Source organism: Callithrix jacchus, chromosome 1 (genome assembly GCF_049354715.1).
Source record: "Callithrix jacchus isolate 240 chromosome 1, calJac240_pri, whole genome shotgun sequence".
In the NCBI taxonomy this organism is placed as follows: domain Eukaryota; kingdom Metazoa; phylum Chordata; class Mammalia; order Primates; family Cebidae; genus Callithrix; species Callithrix jacchus.
The window spans coordinates 8,615,143-8,633,276 of NC_133502.1; the positions used below are offsets into that span (position 1 = coordinate 8,615,143).

An 18,134-nucleotide genomic window follows, 5' to 3' on the forward strand; every position below is an offset into this window, starting at 1 on the left:
TAAGCAGAATTTTAATAAAAACACATAGTTATGTCAATAGACACAGAGAAAACTTTTGATAAAATCCAAAAACAGAGTAAGCACTGAAGGAACAAAACTCAAAAGAAAAGCAGTCTATGACAAATACACAACTAACATCTCATTGAATGGACAAAAGCTAGCAGTGTTTTCCTTAAGAAGTGACACAAAACATTTACCCTCTACACTCCTATTCAATATGATATTGAAAGTCCTACCCAGAGGCAACAGGAAAGAGAAATAAATAAAAGGTATCCAAATAGGAAATGAGGAAGTCAAATTCTCTTTGATGACAATACAATTCTAAGCCTAAAAAATTCTAAAAACTGCCAAAAGTCTTCTAAACCCGAAAGAAACTTTAGTAAAGCTTTAGGATACAAAGCCAAGTACAAAAATTAGTATTATTACTATATACCAATAACATTCAAGCTGAGAGCCAAATCAATAGCATAATGCCATTTGTAATAGCTTTTAAAAATAAAATGAAATACCTAGGAACACATCTAACCAAGGAAGTGAAAGAACTCTATAAGAACTACAAAACACTTATGAAAGAAATTGCAGCCAACACAAAGGGGAAAACATTCCACACTCATGGATTAGAAGAATCAATATTGTTAAAGTGGACATACTGCCCACAGCAAGCTACAGATTCAATGCTATTCCAATCAAATGACCAATGTCATTTTTCACAGAATTAGGGGAAGAAATCAAAATTCATATGGAATGACAACAACAAAAGCCTGAATAGCCAAAGCAATCCTCAGCAAAAAGAACAAAGCTAGAGTCATTACATTACCCAACTTCAAACTATATAAGGCTATAGTAACAAAAACAGCATGGTACTGGTACAAAAACATAGACAAATGGAACAGAACAGAGAATGCAAAAATAAAGCAGCACACCTAGAACCAACTGATCTTTGACAAAATTGACAAAAATAAGCAATAGGGAATGTACTCTATTCAATAAATGGTTCTGGGAAAACTGGCTACCCATATACAGAAGAATGAAACTGGATTCCTACATGTCACCATATATAAAAATGAACTCAAAATGGATTGAAGACCTAAATGTGGCCAGGCCAGTGGCCATGCCTGTAAGCCCAGCACTTTGGGAGGCTGAGCCAGGTGGTTTACAAGGTCTGGAGATCAAGACCATACTGGCTAACATGGTGAAACCCTGTCCCTACTAAAAATAATGAAAAAATTGCCGGGCATGGTGGCATGTGCCTGTATTCTCAGCTACTTGGGAGGCTGAGGTAGCAGAGTTGCTTGAACCTGGGAGGAAGAGGTTGCAGTGAGCCAAGACTGTGCCACTGCACTCTAGCCTGGGTGACAGAGTGAGACTCTGGAGAGAGAGAGAGAGAGAGAGAGAGAGAGAGAGAACACTAAATGTAAATGTAAGACCTCAAGCTATAAAAATATCAGAAGAAAACATAGGAAATACACACTTCTAGTAGAAATGTAAATTAGTTCACCTATTGTGCAAAGCAGTTTACAAATTTCTCAAGGAAATAAAAATAGAACTACCATTTACCTAGCAATCCCATTACTAGTACACACCCAAAAGGAGGAAACTGGTCTACCAAAAGGGCGCATATACTCACATGTTCATCACAGCACTATTCACAATAGCAAAGACCTGGAACCAACCCTAGGTGCCCATCAATGGTGGATTGGATAAATAAAATGTGGTACACAGACACTGAGATGGTTTGGCTGTGTCCCCACCCAAATCTCATCTTGTAGTTCCCATAATTCCCATGTATCATGGGATGGACCTGGTTGGAGGTAATTGAATTGTGGAGGAAGGTCTTGCCTGTGCTATTCTCATGATAGAGAACAAATCTCATGAGATCTGATGGTTTTATAAAGGGCAGTTCCCAGCACACTCTCTCTTGCCTGCCATCATTCCTTTGCTTCCCTCATCCTCCACCATGACTGTCAGGCCTCCCCAGCAACATGGAAGTGTGAGTCAGTTAAAACTCTTTCCTTCATAAATTACCCAGTCTTAGGTATGCCTTTATTACCAGCATGAGAACAGACTAATACAGACACCATGGAATACCATGCAGCTATTAAAAAAAAAAAAATGACAGTATGTCCTTTGCGGCAACATGGATGCAGTTGATCACTATCCTATGCAAATAGATGCAGAAACAAAGTCAAATATCACATGTGAAAGTTAAATCTTGTGTATACATAGGTATAAAGACTGGAACAATAGACAATGGGGACAGGAGGGCAAGGGCTGAATAAGTGCCTATTGGATATAATGTTCACTGTCTGGGTGATGGGATCAACAGCAGTCCACGCCTCAACATTACACAATATACCCTTGCAATGAACCTGCACATGTACCCCATGAATCTAAAATAGAAATGAAAATTAAAAACAAAACAATAATTGGTCAGGGAGTGATTAGAAACACTCATTCTTTCTAGCAAGTACCCTTATTTCTCCTACATAATTTAACTCTGTATAGAATGCTATATGGATATTTATCTTCTTTTGTGTTTAGAATAAATTATTCTGGCCAAGTTTCTGATTCACACCTATAATCCGAACACTTTGGGAAACCAATGCAGGAGTATCACTTGAGGCCAGGAGTTCAAGACCAGCCTGGACAGCAAAGCAAAACCCCTGTCTCTACAAAAAATAAAAATATATATATATATAGGCATGGTGGCATGTGCCTGTAGTCCCAGCTTCTTGAGAGGCTGAGGCAAGAGGATTGCTTGAGCCCAGGAGCTCTAAGCTGCAGTAAACTATGATTTTATCACTGTTCTCCAGCATGGGCAAGAGAACAAGACCCTATCTCTAAAAATAATAACAACAATAATAGAACAAATTATTCTACTTATTTTAGCCCCTATTATTTTTTTTTAATTAATCTAATGCTTTATTCTGTTAAAAGCCACCTGTTTGGTTTTTTTTTTTTTTTTGATCATTAAAAAAATTCTCTGCCTTTGGTACTGTAGAATATCACTATCGTGTCTAGACATAGATATGCATTTTTTAATTATATGAATTTTAATAGCACTTTAAGTTCATATTATCACTAACCTAAACAAGATAAAACATTTTCTATTTTTCAGCCTTGTACTTTCTAAAAGTAATTTTCTGAATCATTAGTAATAATTATTCCAGACTACCTGTAAATTCTTATCACTGAGAACATATATAACTGAATACTGTGGTATATTTAATAGATATACTTTTAAAACTTAGTTTTAATTATCCAATTATGCAAGAAGGTTTTAAAATTTATATGAATATTATTTCTAGAAGACATTTTGCAAGTAACATCACAACATCAGTATTGCTATAAAATGGCTTAAAATAATATGTTCTTTCAAAATCTGATGTGTCTGTTCTTTCACTAAAGTCTTCAAAAATCAATAAAGCAAATTTAGGGAAAAGAACTGAGTGACCATTATCAGATGAAATAGAGCATCAGGAACTGTCAAAAGATCTAAACAATATTCCCTTCATGTATAAACTTCTATGCAGAAAACAATCGATTTATTATTCATTATTAGAAAACCACCAATAATTTATTTGATGTAGTGACAAATAAATGTTAATTTTCCTTGATATTACTCAGAGCTATAATTTCACAACAAATTATACTATTTTATCTTAAGTTTTGGTTTACAGTCAGAATCTCTCATTACTTTATTTCATTCATTGTTTCACTTATTAATGATTTGGATAACTCCATTATTTTTACATAATTTGTCAAAAAAGGAAGGCTATTATTGCTATAAAACATTAAGACCAACAAGAGGAACTATATCTCAAAACTCTGTTTCACAAGGAATGGAAAAGGCTTTCATGAGGACAGTTCCATTGTTCTTCAGTTATGAGTGTTGATGAGGCTAAAGGGCTACCAGGAACCTTGTATCTTTAGCCATACAGTCACTCTTCTTTGGTTCTTGGGTTATACGGAAGCCCTCATAGGTTTTGGAAAATAACTCATCATTTTAAAAGGTATATTCTCAACTCAAGTGACCCAAAATACTGGATGCACCTACCAATCATATATTCTGGGAGATATGAGCTGATTGAACTAGCTCATAATACTTTCTTTAAAAAATGGCAAATAGGTATGCTTAGCCATCTCAGATTTGTTAGAATCCTTAATGTCCAGCCAAAATTCATGTGGCTAATGTTAGCATAAATGACAAGAATTAGTCTAGTAACTAGTGACCAAAGTTAACACTTTTAGAGTTAACATAATAAGATTCATAGCAATTTTATTCAGAAAATATTTGTCAAGTCAGTTACCTTATAATGAATCTTTTCCTTGATATTTACCACTTTTCTTATGAAATCAATCGAGAAAACAAGATTAGAGAAAAAAGAATGAAAAGGAATGAAGCCTCCAAGAAATATGGGACTATGTGAAAAAAACAAATCTGCATCTGATTGGTGTACCTGAAAGTGACTGGAAGGGGAGAACCAAGTTGGAAAACACTCTTCAGGATATTATTCAGGAGAACTTCCCCAACCTAGCAAGACAAGCCAATATTCAAATTTGGGAAATACAGAGGACACCACAAGAGACTCCTTGAGAAGAGCAACCCCAAGACACATAATCATCAGATTCATCAAGGTTGAAATGAAAGGGAAAAAGTTAAGGACAGTCAGAGAGAAAGTTGGATTGCCTGCAAAGGGAAGCCCATCAGACTAACAGTGGATCTCACTGCAAAAACTCTACAAGTCAGAAAAGAGTGGGGGCCAATATTCAAGATTCTTTAAGAATTTTCAACCCAGAATTTCATATCCAGCCAAACTAAGTTTCATAAGCAAAGGAGAAATAAAATACTTTACAGACAAGCAAATGCTAAGTGATCTTGTCACTACCAGGCCTGCCTTACAAGAGCTCCTGAAGGAAGCACTAAACCTGGAAAGGGACAACCAGTACCAGCCACAGCAAAAACATACCAGTTATAAAGGCCATCAACGCTATGAAGAAACTGCATCAACTAACAGGCAAAATAACCAGCTACCATCATGACAGGATCAAATTCTTATATAACAATATTAACCTTAAATGTAAATGGACTAAATGCCCCAATTAAAAGTCATACACTGGCAAATTGAATGAAGAGTCAAGACCCATCGATGTGCTGAATTCAGGAGACATATTTCACATGCGAAGACACACATAGGCTCAAAATAAATGGATGGAGGAAGATTTGCCAAGCAAATGAAAAGTGAAAGAAAGCAGGGGTTGCAATCCTAGTCTCTGATAAAACAGACTTTAAACCAACAAAGATCAAAAGACACAAAGATGGGCATTACATAATGGTAAAGAGATCAATGCAACAAGAAGAGCTACCTGTTCTAAATATATATGTACCCAATACAAGAGCACCCAGATACCTAAAGCAAGTTCTTAGAGATCTACAAAGAGACTTAGACTGCTGCACAATAATAGTGGAAGATTTTAATACCCCACTGTCAATATTAGACAAATCAACAAGACAGAAAATTAACAGGGATATTCAGGACTTGAACTCAGCTCTGGACCAAGCAGACCTAAAAGACATCTACAGAACTCCCCACCCCAAATCAACAGAATATACATTCTTCTCAGAACCACATCGCATTCATTCTAAAATTGTCCACATAATTGGATGTAAAACACTCCTCAGCAAATGCAAAATAACTGAAATCATAACAGTCTCTCAGACCACAGTGCAATCAAATTAGAACTCAGGATTAAGAAACTTACTCAAAATCACACAAGTACATGGAAACTGAACCACTTGCTCCCAAATGACAACTACTGGGTAAATAACGAAATGAAGGCAGAAATTAATAAGTTATTTAAAACGAATGAGAACAAAGACACAATGTACCACAACCTCTGGGACTCATTTAAAGCAGTGTCTAGAGGGAAATTTATAGCACTAAATGTCCACAGGAGAAAGCAGAAAAGATCTAAAATTGACACCCTAACATCACAGTTAAAACAACCAGAGAAGCAAGAGTAACCAGATTCAAAAGCTAGCAGTAGACAAGAAATAACTAAGATCAGAGCAGAAATGAAGGAGAGACATGAAAAACACTTCCAAAAGTCAATGAATCCAGGAGCTGGTTTTTTGAAAAGATCAACAAAATAGACCACTAGCCAGATTAATAAAGAAAAAAAGAGAAGAATCAAATCTACACAATAAAAAGTGATAAAGGAAATATCACCACTGATCCCATAGAATACAAACTACCATCAGAGAATACTATAAACACCTCTATGCAAATAAACTAGAAAATCTAGAATAAAATGGATAAATTCTTGAACACATACACCTTCCCAAGTCTAAATCAGGAAGAAATCGAATCCCTGAATAAATCAATAACAAGTTCTGAAATTGAGGCAGTAATTAATAGCCTTCCAACCAACAAACGTCCAGGACCAGATGACCTCACAGCCGAATTCTACCAGGGTACAAAGAGAAGCTGGTACCATTCCTTTTGAAACTATTCCAAACAAAAGAAAAGGAGGAACACCTCACTAACTCATTTTATGAGGCCGGAATCATCCTGATACCCAAACTTGGAAGAGACACAACAAAAAAAGAAAATTTCAGGCCAATATCCCGGATGAACATTGATGCGAAAATCCTCAATAAAATACTGGTAAACTGAATCCAGCAGCACAGCAAAAAGCTTATTCACCATGATCAATTTGGCTTCACCGCTGGGATGCAAGGCTGGTTCTACATACACGAATAAATGTAATCCATCACATAAACAGAACTAATGACAAAAACCACATGATTATCTCAATAGATGCAGCAAAGGCCTTCAGCAAAACTCAACACTCCTTCATGTTAAAAACTCTCCATAAGCTAGGTATTGATGGAAGGTATCTCAAAATAATAAGAACTATTTATGACAAACCCACAGCCATTATCATACTGAATGGACAAAAACTGGAAGCATTCCCATTGAAAACTGACACAAGACAAGGATGCCCTCTCTCCCCACTCCTATTCAACATAGTGTTGAAAGTTCTGGCCGGGGCAATCAGGCAAGAGAAATAAAGTGTGTTCAAATAGGAAAAGAGGAAGTGAAATTGTCTCTGTAGATGACATGATTGTGTATTTAGAAAAATCTGAATTCGCATTGAATTCGAATCCTTTATTTTATACTCCAAGTTGCTGTAATATAATATTTGTTTTTATATTAAAAGAAACTAAGTTAGAGAAATATATTTGTATTTTTTGTTATTTTTTGCTCTGGATTAAATTTATCAACTTATTCATTCACCTACTTATTGCTCAATGCTTGCTAGGTCAAAACAGAAATTCATGAGAGAGTCTCTATGCTCAAGGAAACACAGCAATAGACTATTAGAGTTAAAAGAACACTAAAGACCATGAAAGTACATATAGATGTATTTTATTAAAATTTATATATACTAAATGCTATCAAAACACATTTTTCTCTATTAATATTTACTCCTTAAAGAGTTTTAAAATAAATGAATGAACCTTAATTTTCTTAACCCAATTCCCTATCAATTGACACTTAATTTGCTTAGAATTTTCATTAACAATGCATAGATTAACATTTTGTGAATAAATATATGCACATGTTCATTATTCCCACAGCATTGCTTCATAAAAGTGGAATTACTTAATCTAAGCAAAGGAACACTTTAAACACTTTTAATATATTTTGGCAAATTCCCTATTGAAGGGCTGTACCCTTGCCCAACTGGTTACAGTATCTTCTCTGGTCTCCTTTTAACACCTGTACCATAGATAGCTGATACCTTTTGTGTTTAAGATAGTATTTCTGTATTGTTCAGTGAAGAAGCCTTTTTTACCCTTTCTCTTATAACTGTAAATATTCAGTTCTATTCTTTCACCATTTTTTCTATGGTAACATTTGTAGTTTTCATATAGATTATAAGAACTATTTAAATTTTCAAGACATGATCCCTTTGCTGCAATCTATAATGCAAAAATTTCTCCACTTTTCTTTGTGTGTCCTCAATTTTGTTGTGGTGTTTTTTTGTTGTACCAAAGGTTCTTTTTTTGTTTGATGTCAAAACTATTAATTTCACTTTATAGATCCTGACTTAAAATCTGTAGGCTTTGCCCACCTATATATACATAAAAATATAGACCTATGTATTTTGTTTACTTTCTCATTATTTATCCTTAAGCCTTGGTCCCAGAGACATTTACTTTAGACAATGTGATGGGATAAAATTCTAGCTTATTTTTCAAATATCAATCTAATGATTTAGATTAACTCTCCTCTCTCACTGAAAAGTGCTGTCATTTGAAAGTTCCAAGAAATACAGGTCACAGCAAAAGTCAACCAGCTAGACCATGGCAAAGCCAGAATTTGACCTCAAGTTCAATGCTTTGAATGCGTAGTGGCAAGCAGTATGGCTCTGGAATCAATGCGGACCACATCTGAATGGGCACAACTGGAATTCTGCCACAGCTATGTTGCCTTCAGTAAATTACTTCCTCAGCACCTGTTCCTAATATTTAGAATAAGGGGAAGTAATTCTTTCAAACTTCCTAATCTTTAGAATAAGGAAAAATAATTATACCAACCTTATCCTATTCTTGTGTGAATGAGTCATTATTCAATTTATCCATTCAACAATATTCATTAAAAGTGTTCAATGTAATCGGTATTTTTTTGAGGTGCCATGACTATAGCTACCTTAAAAACAGGTATTTTCAAGAAATAAATTATTTTGACTTCATGATTAACTTAGTGTTGTATTCCAATAATGATCTCTAGGATCTAGAGTCCTGCTCCCAGCATTCCATCTGCCCTATACAGATTCTGGAAAAGACACCTGGTAGATTTTTTTTTTAAGACTCATCTAAGTGTGGAGGAGAAGCCTGTAAGTGTGCACTGTGTATTCACTCTGCAGGACAATACCTGACACAGAACTGGCAGTGAATTATTGATTTTATAAATGAAAGAGCAAATTAACAATGTATACATTCTTGCCTATGCAATTTTCTTTACTAAAAATAGACCAGATTGTTTTTAAACATACTCGTCTTTCCTTATTTAAGATAATTTTTAAAATACGTAGATACAGGAAATAGAGATAGAGGAAAATGCCCACACTCTCTGCCACTATATAGATGACAAAAAGAAGGTGCTGTCCTTCGGATTCATGAGGACATTCTGATTTATCATCATTAACTTGCCCACATGGATTCTCCCTCTAAATACTTCCAGTTACTTGATTAATACCCCAAAGCGGCACCTACTCAGCCATCCCCGATGAAAGGAAGGAGAGAAAACACTCCTAATGTACTTTGTAGATAACGTAATTGATCTTCTGTGTTCTCAACTTAAGTATTGATTTGTTGGTGCCAAGCAGTGTGCCTAGAATCAGCCGTGGGTGATCAAAGACCAGACTGGGTCTAGACTTCTGGATTTGATCCTGGCTCCACTGCTTGTGATCATTTAAATTCCCAGTGCCTCAGTTTCCTCATCTACAAAGGCAGGTAATAACAGCAGTGCCTAATTTATGGTACTGTTGTAAAAATTCAATAACTTAATATTTTTGTGAAGTACTTGGAACTGTACCTGACGCCAGGGCAAGTGCTCTGTAGATATTATCAAATAAATTAATACATTTCACCACGTCCTTAGCATAGCACTCCCTGACCAAGTTACATTTCCTTTACCATATTTCATAGCACCAATCACCAGGCATGTACCTGTGTTTTAATATTATCTTCATTTTTTAATAACACAACTTTCTTTCCCCATCAGACCATAAACCACCAAGGGCAAAAATATGAATTTATTGACACCTTTATATGTTGCTATTATGCATATAAAAGATTATTCAAACATTACTTTGTTTTTCTTTAATGTATGAGCACAATAAATCTCCAAACTAATTTTTTCTTTTACAGGTCTTTATAAGCTTTGGTATAATTTACAAGCTTGGTTAATTAAATTTCTTTATGAAAATAATCATTGCATCAAATAATCATGGAGCTAGACTTTTTGGCAAGCTAATGTCTTTCTACAGATGGCAAGGTTGTGATTTGATCCATAACTACAGCCATGACAGCCAGAAGATCTTGTATTCTTTCATATACTTATTCCTTAGAACTGCGACATTTATTAGTGATACCTCAATGTAAGATGTTATAATGACATTTGATTGAAGGCCAAAAAGCTCTCCTGCCATTGTCTGACTTGCAGGCACAAGATTTAACATCTTTCTACTTACACATTTTCACCCATGATGGCATCCATTAAAAGTAAACCAGTGTCTGGCTCATGAATGACTGAAATATAGGCTAGAATGGCAAAAGAAAACCTGATTCATGGATCCAATCCAAACACAAATTCACAATGCTTAAAAATGAAAAGCAAATCCTTTAAAGCTCAAATTTATGTAATTAGCTTAGAAAAAAAAAAAGGTTTTTAAATTGCCTAGAGTCCTCATAGCTTCTTGTTCAGCTTAACAAGAAATATAAAGCCACGATGAAAATATTCACACTCCACTCTAGTCCCAATTTAGGGAAAAAAAAAAAAAAAAGGAATCACTAGTTTATTCAACTTGCCTAATGACACAGAAGGGCAAAACAAGCACCCAAGCAATGAATAATAATGTAAGAGCTCGGGCTGTAAAATCAATATATCAGATCGGCCGAGCTTTGCTTCTTTTTAATGCTCTCATCTCTGAATACAGCAGAGCTTATCTTTTGAATTATATATATATTCCCCTAATTACATAAACATTGACTTTTCCTTATATGAAGCTTATTTTTTCAATCTCTCTGTAATTACGATGTCAATATTTGTGGCTGGAGTAACAATGAATTAAATCTGTTAATTGTGACTGATAGTGGCACGCCATGAGATAATTCAGTCACTTCGTCTCAGAACACTGATGGCACTAGATAATAAGTGATGAATCAGTAATTCCCTAAGTGTATCATACTAAGGCAAACATCTTTAAAAAGCAATTCTTTCAACCCAGTTAATTTAGGGGTTGGTCTTTTCCTCAACTTGTCAGGTTTTATAATGTACAGAAATAATAACCAGAAGGCGACTGGATCTTAGTTTATGACTCTGCCTGACTTCTTTCTTAATGTAACACTCTTTCCCAACTTCGTTCTCCAGTCCACCCCATTAACAACCTCTTTGATCTGTCGATAGACATCTACACCCCCATCCTCACAGCCGTTGTGTGTATGAAAGATATAATTTAACATTAGTTGCTATTATTCTTTGCTATTTACTATTTCCATAAAGATCATATTCCTGATCTCACTTACATGTGGCATCTAAAATAGTTGAAAGTCATAAAAGGGGAAAGCAGAAGGGTGATTGCCATGGGATGTGTGTGGGGAAGAAAGGGAGATGATGGGCAGAGGGCACAAAGTTTCAGTGAGACAGGAGGAAGAAGTGTTTTAGACCATTGCACAGTATGGGGACTATCATTAATAATGCACTGTGTATTTCCAAATTGCTAAGAAGGTAAGTTTCAAATGTTCTCTCCACAAGAAAAATGCTAAGGATGTGAGGTGATGGATATGTTAGCCAGCTTGATTTTATCATTCTTCCTGGTATACATGTCAAAATATCACATGATACCCCAACAATATATATAAAATTTGTTAAGTAAAAATAAAAATAAATTTTAAAAAGATCTTATGCCTACTTTAATATAAAATATGAGCTGTAGAAATTCTACTTTAAAAAACATTTTATTCGATTATATCCCCTCACCTGATTTTATTTTCATGGGAAAAGTTTTCAGTTTCTGAAGTTGATACATCTCTGAAATAAGAACTGGTGCCATGCTTCAGGATATGTTAATTAATTAAATGTCTTTACTTTCTTACCAGTGGTAGAGAAATATTCCAGAAGTTCTCAGAAACTAGGAATCTTTTCACTTTGCTCTTGTAACATTTCTGAGAATTTCCACCCAAGAAGCTGAACTCTCCAATTTAAGTAGAACAGGAATACCTGTGTCACATTCATCATTTCGAGTTAGGTGAACACAACAAATGCTACCCCAAAACAACGCTGTCCACACTGAGTTTGAGAGCTGTTCTAGACGTATTATGGTGAAGTGGTCATGCGTCATCCTGTGTTTTCTTATTTTCCTCTACAGGGATGCCAGATGATATGAACTTCAGTGATGTAAAGCAAATCCATCACACAGACAGTGGCAGTACTTTAGACACCACAGGAGCAGGATGTGCAGCGGCAACGGAATCTATGACATTCACTCTGATAGGTGTGGTGATGTTACTTCCTGGGATCTGGTAACAGGGCACTTCTGTCCTGACATATCTTACTTCAGTCTCGATTTCTTCTCTGTCTTCTTCTCTGGAATAAGAGATCCTTTTTCAATGTAACAGTTATATTTATGAAAAGATGTCACACTAACTTCTCAGAAGCCAAGCTGAAACATTCATAAAGTCCCTAAAACTCAACGTTTAAATAATACACTTTAAAATATGTCTTCTTCGAATCTAACTGAAACCTACTTAACTTCTAATACAACGAATCTGAAGATATGAAGGGCACAGAGTGACTGGAATAAGAAGAATTTACAGTATCTGTAATTTTATTATCAATTCCAAGCCCCTTCCTTTCTAGATCAAAAATGTTTCCATTTGAAAGTGTATTTGCCAGACAATGAAAACAGTATGTAGTATTTCTTAAAGTACTGAAACTAGAATATCATGAAATAAATCAAAACACACAATGGCAAGTAGTATGCATGCATATTCAACAGACTCTTCCATTTTTGCAAGCTGTAGAAGGAAATGTCTGAAAGTCTGTAAGTTATCGAGTAGATTATTGAGAAGCATTTCACATAATTTCACTAAAGAACTTCATAATTTTGATCCACTGTAACTTAGCCACTGACAGACCTTAAAGCTGAGTATTTTAGTAGCACCTGACTGTACTCCATTATATTCAACATGCATCTCTAGTATCGTGGCTCTGTTCCTGCCTCCCTCTTTGCCCCATAGATTTGCCTGTGTTGGGAAGCATACGCTTGCTCTAGAAATATCTCCAATAAAGCTCTTAATTATTTGGTGGAAAATTTTGAAGAATATTCATCATTTTCTCCTGACAAAAATGATATTTTCACCCATTTTCAAAATATTATATAATACTTCTTTTTAAAGCTGGATATGGAAAAATTGGCTACCTATGCATTTCTAAGGTTCCTATGAGTATCTACAGACATACAGAAAGTATGATATGCAATGCTTTAGATCTTTTCCTATTTGCTCATTAATGGATCTGCTAACCAACAGTCCCTGTGCATGAGGAAAAGAGAAGTCAGTTTTTATTAATAAGTATCACATCCAGTCAATGGAGAGAAAATATAATTCATACAAAGTCACAGACTAGAAAAGGGAGTTGCCGACCTCAAATAAAAAGCAAAAGGATTTGAAATGACTTCTGACAAAGAGATAATCAAGACACAGCCAACTGCCAACATTAATGTGGTAAAATCCATTTCTGCCCACCGGAAAACTATATATGATCAAACTTTGTTCTCTCTTAAGTTCTCAATTAGCAAAATGAGCTAAGGATGGTCTGTTTAAATTTCAATATTTTTAAGCTACCCAATCAGATTTTACTGTCTGTTCAAACAGGCCTCACAACTGGAGGGGTTCTACTCATCAGTTCTGCATGCCATTTTCCCAGGCTTCCATTCCACACCTAGTATTCCCCGATCCATTCAGTTAATAACTCATTTGCACTCACCTAGATACACTCCACAAATTACAAACTTAATCCTATTTTGAAAAATTTTTACTTCAACCTCAGCTCTTCATTGAAATCAGTCTTGGGAAAAGTCATACAAGACACTCATTTGCTGCCCTCCAGCCCAAGTCATGACTGGCTTGCTATGGCAACATTTCAGACCCAACTTCAGAATAACTTAATTCTAAAGACAAACAAACTGAAGACCATGCTTTAGCAGTCTTAAGATATACATGAATAAAATTACTTGATAGAATATCGTTTTATATATGGCAAGAAATGGACAAAAGCACGAGTAGTAAACTCAATAGAAGAAATGAATTTTATTTTATTTTTGTAACTTTTACATGCTCAGATGGGTGCTGTTTATCTGCAGATGGGTGCTTTGGGGACTATATAAGCAATGATGGGGCCGCTAGAGCTTACAACACAGAGGGGATTTCAGAATTTCTTTAAGAGCCTGTGGCAAAATTGTTAATATTCTCAATGAGGATACTTATCCATTAATACTTCCCATTCTCAACATTTCATATCTACATAATTTCTTACGAATTACAAAGGTCTTTCAAATGAGATACAGTATCTCATTGGAATTTCTTCACCCCTCAAAGATAGGCTTGATATTCAGTCAAATAAAAACAATAATGCTGATTTTTTTATATGGCTCCGAATTTGCTTCTGGAGAGTTTTGCATGAATAAGGTCTACGAAAGTTTTGAACAATGATAGAAGTGTTAGATATGTGTCTACTTTCCAAGATAATTTAATAGATTATGTTGGACTGAATGTATATATTTAAAAATATTATACATATCTTTATAGTCACATTTTATGCTGGAGTACTTTAAAACAGCCATTTTCTTGAATCCCAGAGTTATTTTTATGTAAGTTTAAGTAATTAAAAAGCTTAGTCTGGTATTTTGCATCTATTGAGGAGCATAGGTTTAGAAGCAGAGCTAACATTTACTTGGCCTTTCTTTGTATAGACACCATGGTAAATGCCTTTACGCACAATGTCATTTAATCTCCCCAATAACATTATCACTTCCATTCTACCAATGAGAAAACTGAGCTTATAAATTTTAGGGAATTTGACAGATGTTATACAACTAATCATAACACAGATAGACGGTGAGTACAATGCCTTTAAATAAACTGTATACCTTCCTGGTTCTAAGATACAGTTTTGGAACAACAGCGAGGAGCTACAGGTTAGCACGAAAATCATTCAGAGACTACTTAAGTCTCCAAACTAGAATTTAACAAACAAATACAATTGATTATAGAGTTATAATTGTCTAATTATCACACTGTACATTAGTGTAGAAACATAACAAAAAGAAGGGAAGAAGTGTAAACATGGACTTTTTTTTACTACCATTCATTACCCTCCCATATATTCAAATTCACTCTAAACACATTAGCCCTGAAAGTAAATCAGCTACTAAGAATGAGAAAGAAAACACAACTGTTATAACTCTAATGGAATCTTTAAGTTTCATTACTTGTGCAACAAAAGAAATAAAACAGTTCTGTGGCTATAGGACGGCCATAGGAGGGCATTAAAAAAAATAAAAGGGAGGAGAGGAAGGAGGAAGGAGGGAAGGAATAAAGAAGGAAAGAACGAAGGAAGGAAGGAAAAGGGCATGGCAGAATATTATTTTCAAAATTGTAGATTTGTCTTATCCTCTATTTATTCAGGAATATCTTATCAATGAAATAATGTCTGCATGGTCATCTTCTCACTAAAGGATAGAGGTTAAAAAACTCTTTCCTCCCAACACTTAGATTTTCTGAAGTGCTCAATAATGATGCATTGAAAATGACTCAATTCAGGTATTGCTAATTGTTTGCTATCATATAAAATATTGTTTCTATCATCAGAATCCTTCAAGTACAATAAAGATGATTTTTCTTGAGTGAATATATTCAGTGTAGACATCTGTTATTCTGAATGAGAATTTTATTGAGCAGGCTATATCCCAATTTTATTTAGGTTGCAAACTGTCATGTCATTCATATACAATTATGTGCATTATGAAAATTCAGAAATACTTTTTAATGTTAAGTATGACTTTGAACACATCAAGTTTTTCTTTAAATGTAGATTGTTGTATATGTCATTTTTGATTAAAATACAGATAAAACATATTTCTCAAGTCAAAAGTCTGCTTTCTTTGCCTTTACTAAAATTACAGAGCGATTGAATTACTGTTATAATTATTTTATGGATAGAGATCTAATCAAATATAATTCTTAAGCTATCCTATCTGCCTCCTTACACAGAGAAAACTGAGTAAGTTCATCAGAATGTAATTTATATTTCCATAGTAGCAAAAATAATAACTTACCTGGAAGAGAGTAGGGATGAGTGTATGTTCATGATTACATTTGGAAACATCTGATTTAAGAGACTTTCACCTTCCTGCACTTGTCAGTTTTCCTATTGGAATGAAACTGCATGAAAACGTGTGTGAGAAGATCACGAATCCACAGTGAAAGACAAGAGAGCAGAATTTGAAAGAACAGAGAGTTAAAAACAGAATAGTGAATATTTAAGGATCAAAACTAGTTGGAGACAGAAGGAGTAGGATTGACTGCAGTAAATTGGTAAGTAAATTCCTTTTATGAGTTTTGATACCCAACTTTGAACACGTTAGACTAGAAGGAATGAAGGGTCTTAGAAAAAAAGGAAGGGCTCTGATTTTCTTGAGATTACTCAGCCAAGACCACTATCATGAAGAAGAAGAAGAAGAAGAAGAAGAAGAAGAAGAAGAAGAAGAAGAAGAAGAAGAAGAAGAAGAAGAAGAAGAAGAAGAGGGAGGAGGAGGAGGAGGAGGAGGAGGAAAAGGAGGAGAAGGAGGGGGAGGAGGGGGAGGAGGAAGGGGAAGGAGGGGCATAAGGGAAATGGAGGAAGGGGGGAAGAGGGGGAGATGGAGAGGGAAGGGGGAGGAGGGGGACAAGGGAAGGTAGGGGAAGAGGGAGAGGGAAGAGGAGGGGAATGGAGGCAGGGAGGGGGAAGTGGAAGGAGGGGGACAAGAGAAAGGGGGAAGAAAGTGAAGTGGAGGTGGGGAAGAGAGAGAGGGGAAGGGAGGAGGGGGAAGAGGAGAGAAAAGGGGGAAAGAGGAGGAGAGGAGGAGTGAGGGGAGAAGGGGAAAGAAGGCAGGGAGGAGAAAGGGGAAGGGAGGAGAGGGAGGGAAGGGGAGGAGGGAGGAAGAGGAGGGGGTATGGGAAGGTAGGAGGGGGAGGGACAGGAAGAAGGGGAGGGGGGGAGAGGAAGGGGGAGGAGGAAGGGAAGAAGAAGAAAAAGCCCAGCTGTAAGACAAATGCTGTCAACAGTATAGTATGTTCAACAAAGAGTGACTCCATAATTGTGATCAAAGAGTTCCAGGATTCAATTTACAAAGTTGATGTGATTTGCTCACGCAGGGCACATTTTCACCCCTCTCCTTGATCCCCCGCCCCCATCCATATATATTTTCTTGCTATTGTCTCTATTTCCTTTCTGCTTCTTATCTGCAGAAATTGAGATAAATATATCTACCTCACAGTTACTTAAAGAACTAAATAATCTAACACCTATTAGGACCCTGCTGGCCCATGATGAGCTGTAATGATTCATATTTGTTCCCTTCCACACAGAGCCTTCCGTTAAAGTGCACATGTTCCCAGGATAGGACAACACCAGAGAATTTAGTTATGTATTCTGCCTGTCAATAAACTTTTGATAGGGGAAGAGAGCTGTGTTAGTCCATTTCAGACTGCTGTAAAGAACTACCTGAGACTGGGTAATTTATGAAGAAAAGAGGTTTAATTGACTCATGGTTGTATAGGACACATAACTGGGAAGGCCTCAGGAAACTTACCATAGTGGCAGCAGACAAAAGGGAAGCAGGCACAATCTTCACATGGCAGCAGGCGAGAGTGAACGGGGAAGGGCTACCCACTTTCAGACAACCTGATCTTGTGAGAACTCACTCACTATCATGAGAACAGCAAGGGGGAAGTCCAACCCTATGAACCAATCACCTCCCACCAGGCCCCTTCCTAACTGAGAATTACAATTCAACATGAGATTTCAGTGACGACATATAGCCAAACCATACCAAGAGCATAGAGAAGATGGTTGGAGAGTGAGTGAGTGAGGTTTAGGAAAGTGAAGAGAAGCAATGGACTCTGGAATGCCCAAGGAACTCATCCCCACCTACTTCAGGTTTCATGTTTCGCCTGGACTCATCCTGTCTATGAGGCTTATTCAACGAAAGTTTATTTTTTTTTAAGTAATGGGAGTAAGTGGTCTTTCTTTGAGTGTAAAAGGGTGTTACCTCTGACCCAGTATTGAAATGTGAATTGG

The 18,134-nt window shown here is 36.0% G+C and overlaps 1 protein-coding gene and 1 long non-coding RNA gene across 4 annotated transcripts in view; one reads left to right on the forward strand and one right to left on the reverse strand.

Moving 5' to 3' along the window:
- The window catches only part of GPC5 (glypican 5), a 1,444,351-nt gene extending 1,428,405 nt beyond the window's left edge, over positions 1 to 15,946 (forward strand). For all 3 annotated transcript variants that reach the window (XM_078365958.1, XM_035275332.3, XM_035275343.3), the window contains one exon: positions 12,163 to 15,946. In XM_078365958.1, the coding sequence (XP_078222084.1) occupies positions 12,163 to 12,320 (158 nt within the window). In that variant the 3' untranslated portion in view covers positions 12,321 to 15,946. The remainder of the gene's footprint in view (positions 1 to 12,162) is intronic.
- The window catches only part of LOC128929098 (uncharacterized), a 72,070-nt gene continuing 66,098 nt past the window's right edge, over positions 12,163 to 18,134 (reverse strand). Inside the window, exon 3 of the long non-coding RNA XR_008475050.2 lies at positions 12,163 to 12,380. This is a non-coding gene — a long non-coding RNA (uncharacterized LOC128929098). The remainder of the gene's footprint in view (positions 12,381 to 18,134) is intronic.